Genomic DNA, 4415 nt, shown 5'->3' on the forward strand with positions numbered 1-4415 from the left:
CCTCACTGCCTTTGACAGCTGGCTGCAGCTGGACGCCGCTGTCCGCGCGCACCTCTCCATCCAGCCAGGACGCGCTCCCGCTCCCCGGTCACAGCCGCTGCCCGGGGCTTGAAGCCACCAATTAGAGGAGCTGAACCCGAGAGATGCGCACTTAATTAACTTCATCTCTTTCCTTTTTGCCGTCCTCAAAGCCCCTCTGTCCTCCGTCACAATTCCCCTCCAGAGCGGCTCCGCGGGTTTTCTGTCATCCGTTCGTCCCCGAAGCGCGCGGAGGAAGTGGCCGGTGGTCTTCCTGGTGAGCGCCGTCGCGATGGTCCTGCTGGCTCTGGCCGTCGCCGTCCCGTTGCTGCTGCTCCGCACCTCTGAGACCTCCGCTCATTACTATGAGATGATGGGCACCTGTCGGATGGTGTGCGACCCGTACACCCCGAAACCGGGAAGCGCCACCGCCATGGAGGTGATCCAGAATGTGAATGGGGTAGCTCCGCATCCGCCGATGGCGCAGGGGAGCCGCGGGGAGCCAGGGCGACCGGGTAAACCGGGATCAAGGGGCCCACCGGGAGAACCAGGACCCCCAGGTCCGAGGGGACCACCGGGAGAGCGCGGCGACAGTAGACTCGCCTTCCCGGCAATAACCGGACTTGGTGGGGGTGAGAACGCTGAACCGGACGGTGTGAACTCCACGGGCAACAGTTACAGGATCGCTTTTTACGTGGGTCTGAAGAACCCGCATGAGGGATATGAGGTGTTAAAGTTTGACGACGTGATTACAAACTTGGGGAACCACTACGACGCGAGCACCGGGAAGTTCACCTGCCATGTGTCCGGGATCTATTTCTTCACCTACCATGTGTTGATGCGGGGAGGAGACGGCACCAGCATGTGGGCCGACCTGTGCAAAAACGGACAGGTAGGAGCAGAGATTAACATGGTGCCCCGATCCCAAAACGGCTTTACTTGAGGGGAAACCAGTCCAATTAATAAAACAACCAAATATTATAGTATTATGACAACATCGCAGCATTACATCCCAAATTGAATAAAAATCTGAATTTTACGCACGAAAAAGCGCACAAAATCGCACAAGTTATTCTCCTTAACACGATTTATATAACTGTCTGTTCCTACTATTTACATGTGATGATTCCAGGGCAACATCTGTGATATTTTTAGTCATATCTGAGCATGTGTGCATACTCAGTTTGTGTGTGTAAACCCTGTTTGGATTCGTGTTTCCTCCCAGATGCCAACAGCTCCATGGAGCAGCTGGATGAGGGGTCAGATATGTGTCTCACCATTATCAGTGTTCATTAAAGATGCTGCAAAGGGACTCAAATTTGGATAAGTGTCTGGGTCAGAATGTATTTTTTATTACTGATCTTAAATAATTAGTGGTGGGTTTAACCTCTAATTCACCTTCTGAGTGTCTATTTTTAAAGCTGCACCACTGCTCACTGTGCCTCTCAGGCACACATGAACTTTTCTGCTTCTATATATTCTGCTTCTAACGCTTATCACAGGAAGTCTCGTCCCCTTTCCCCCCCAGGTACGAGCCAGTGCCATAGCTCAAGACGCAGACCAGAACTACGACTACGCCAGCAACAGCGCCGTGCTGCACTTAGACTCTGGAGACGAGATCTACGTCAAACTGGACGGCGGCAAAGCTCACGGAGGCAACAACAACAAGTACAGCACCTTCTCCGGCTTCATCTTATACCCCGATTAAACCACACGGCAGCAGCTCCATGGACAGTGATCACAGCTGAAAACTGTTTCCATTAAAGTGTACGGTCCAATATGTTTCTCCTCTTTTGAAGATAGGTGCCACAACACACAGGCTTATCTGTATGTTCTATTCGTTTAGTGAGGGACCCTTTGTGTGTTTGGTTTCACTTAAGTTCAGATGCTCTACTGTCATCAGAGTATCTTACAACTGCAGACCTACAATAACACCCCATGTATGCTCTGAGCTGAGAAAGTCGTGCTTCCTAAGTTTACTAAATTGCTTTGGGGAAATGAGCTCCAGTAAAGGTCTTACTGGCTGCTCACTGTGTGTGTGTTAACAGTATCTAATATTTCAGACTGACATGATGAAAGAAATCCATTAAAATCGAGAGATAAACTTAAAGTCAGAGCAGCTGTTTTCAGAGTACACCTTGGCCAGCAGTGTTTGGACCTAAGGCCCGGTCACACCAGTTCATTTCAATGGAATCACCATGATGAGTTGATTCTCTTGTGGGGAAAATACAAATATTTTAAAGATATTTTAACCTTTGTGAACTATGACTCAGTGGAAATCTCAGAGTTCACGAGTTGTGACGTGTTTGCTGACATTTTCAGAAATAGCAGAGGTCATGAAAGTCCATTTTTCAGTGGATGGTTAGATAATATATTGTAACGTTAGTCATATATTGTTTTTCTTTGTAATTTTATATGTCTGAGGAAAATGTTGGCATTCTCAGCGGCCGCATCTTTTTCCTATTTCATTATGTCTCGGCATTTCCTGCTTGATGTTACTTGCTTGCTAGTTTGCTAAACCTCGGTGGCTTCTAGATGCCATTGCCTTCCCATGTTGTAACCATGAGCTCACAAGTTCTATTTGAAGGCAGCAAGAGAGCTAAAGAGTCCAACATGGAGGACGCTACGGTAGCTTAGCTGTGTTGCACCGTCCACCTATACTATGCTCTATGGACCCACCCAATCAGAAGACAGTCAAACTCTTTTGGCTTTATGTGCAACTGAGCAACTTTCATCGGAGTGAACAGGGCATCTCCAGTTCTATTTATACATCCACGAGTTGTGCAGATCAAACACTCTCTGGTGTGACCAGGCCTTTATTTGGTAACTAAACTACCGACATTCTGAGCCACATGATTTTAAAAAAGCCCGATCTCCAGTTATATTTCTTTCTTTTCTTTTTTGCTCCAAAGCAGAACGAGCAACAACTCAAACAGACATACTGTAGCCAATGTCTTTCTCCCCATGATTCACCTGCCACACACCTGAACTGGATAAGCCAGGCCTGTTTCAGATGATATGATCAGTTGGTGCGATGACGTCAGTGGAACACATTAGATAAGATGCAAACAATCTAGGCCATCTTGATTGCTATAGCTATAGCAAAACCGTGGTGCTTTGAGTCGTGTTCAGTGTTTCACTCAATAACCCAATAGCCGCACATGAGAGACACAAACGGAAGTGTTGCATCAATATTGTATCAGTTATATTTTGTTGTCATATATGCAAATAAATATTGTTTGACAAAAAAAGTTTGTGTGAAAAGTGAATCCAAGTGGAAGCAATGGATTGTTGTGTAATCTAATGTCAGAGCTGCATGTTTCTGCGAGCAATTTGTCTGTTTGTATTTTGCTCCTCAGGATCAGACTCTGGCAAGAGAGTGTCAAGTGCATGCCGCCTCACAGGGTCCTGGAGCATCCCTGGAAGTCCTTTGCTTTGCTGTAGCTTGCAGACTTTTTCGTCAGTGAGCCTCATTCTGGGCTGGTTTGTACTGAAATCACATTTTTATCAGATCAAGTATGTCACATTCTGTTTATTCCAGTCTATGGCAAATTCTACTTGTTGCAAATGTCCATCAACAAATCACTGGTGTATTAGTTGATCAACAGTAACTGCTTTTCTTTGTCATATTTTGTTTTTGACAGTTGATCAGACAAAACCAGCAACTCAGAGATGTCACCCTGGGCTCTGAGAGATTGTGAGGGGCATTTTTTCCACTTGTTTTTGACATGTCAGGGGCTAAAAATAGATGTATTGAAATTCAAACTGATGGAAAAGCAAAACAGTTTATAGCTGCATTGCTAGTCCTATGTTATTCAGAGGCAGTGCTGTGTAAGAGACTACATTTAATAAGCAAACATTAATTACTATTATAACTATATGCTTCTATTTTGAAGGAGAGCTTAGTGGCACAGAACATGAATACATCCTCTGCGTCTCCTCAGATATTCTCAGGTATAAATGTGGGGAGAAGCCTGTGGCTGCCGGCTCCTGTGTTTCACTTCTGATTAACTTGTATTAAGATTTGCAAATGCTCTCGCAGACTCAGATATGGCTGTAAGCCTTCATTAAGATGATGGCTGTTTTGTTTAATTTATTATTTCTTTTTATCCCATCCCCTCAGCAACACACAGACACACGCACACACACACACACAAACAGCTGTTTACACACCACCCCTGTCAATTTAAATAGAAATCATGGAAAACAAATATTAGGTGTCTGGTTAGATAAACTTCTATTAAGGTGTTGGCTTATTCTCCCGCACTCTACAAACTAACTGTCCTCCTCAGAGGGGATTGTGTTGTTCTTGAGCTGCTCGGCGAAAAAAAAAAGGTGGATTGTTGTTTCTACGGCTGATGAAAATGGTACAGTTTGTGATTCATTAGTCTTGGATA

The 4415-nt window shown here is 45.4% G+C and overlaps 1 protein-coding gene across 1 annotated transcript; it reads left to right on the top strand.

Annotated features, from left to right (window-relative positions):
- Positions 1-3212, top strand: LOC117249852 (complement C1q-like protein 2). Its single transcript, XM_033615649.2, has 2 exons — positions 1-910; positions 1547-3212. The coding sequence occupies exons 1-2, from the start codon at positions 311-313 to the stop codon at positions 1724-1726; spliced, it is 780 nt and encodes a 259-aa protein (XP_033471540.1). The 5' UTR covers positions 1-310; the 3' UTR covers positions 1727-3212.
- The last annotated feature ends 1203 nt before the right edge of the window (positions 3213-4415 follow it).

The sequence above is a fragment of the Epinephelus lanceolatus genome, chromosome 24 (assembly GCF_041903045.1).
Source record: "Epinephelus lanceolatus isolate andai-2023 chromosome 24, ASM4190304v1, whole genome shotgun sequence".
In the NCBI taxonomy this organism is placed as follows: domain Eukaryota; kingdom Metazoa; phylum Chordata; class Actinopteri; order Perciformes; family Serranidae; genus Epinephelus; species Epinephelus lanceolatus.

What these genes read in the sequence shown, in the direction of transcription:
- LOC117249852 (XM_033615649.2), top strand. Translation starts at nt 311, where the DNA reads ATGGTCCTGCTGGCTCTGGCCGTCGCCGTCCCGTTGCTGCTGCTCCGC. An exon ending in ACCTGTGCAAAAACGGACAG is followed by an intron (nt 911 to 1,546) that starts GTAGGAGCAGAG and finishes TTTCCCCCCCAG; the next exon opens with GTACGAGCCAGTGCCATAGC.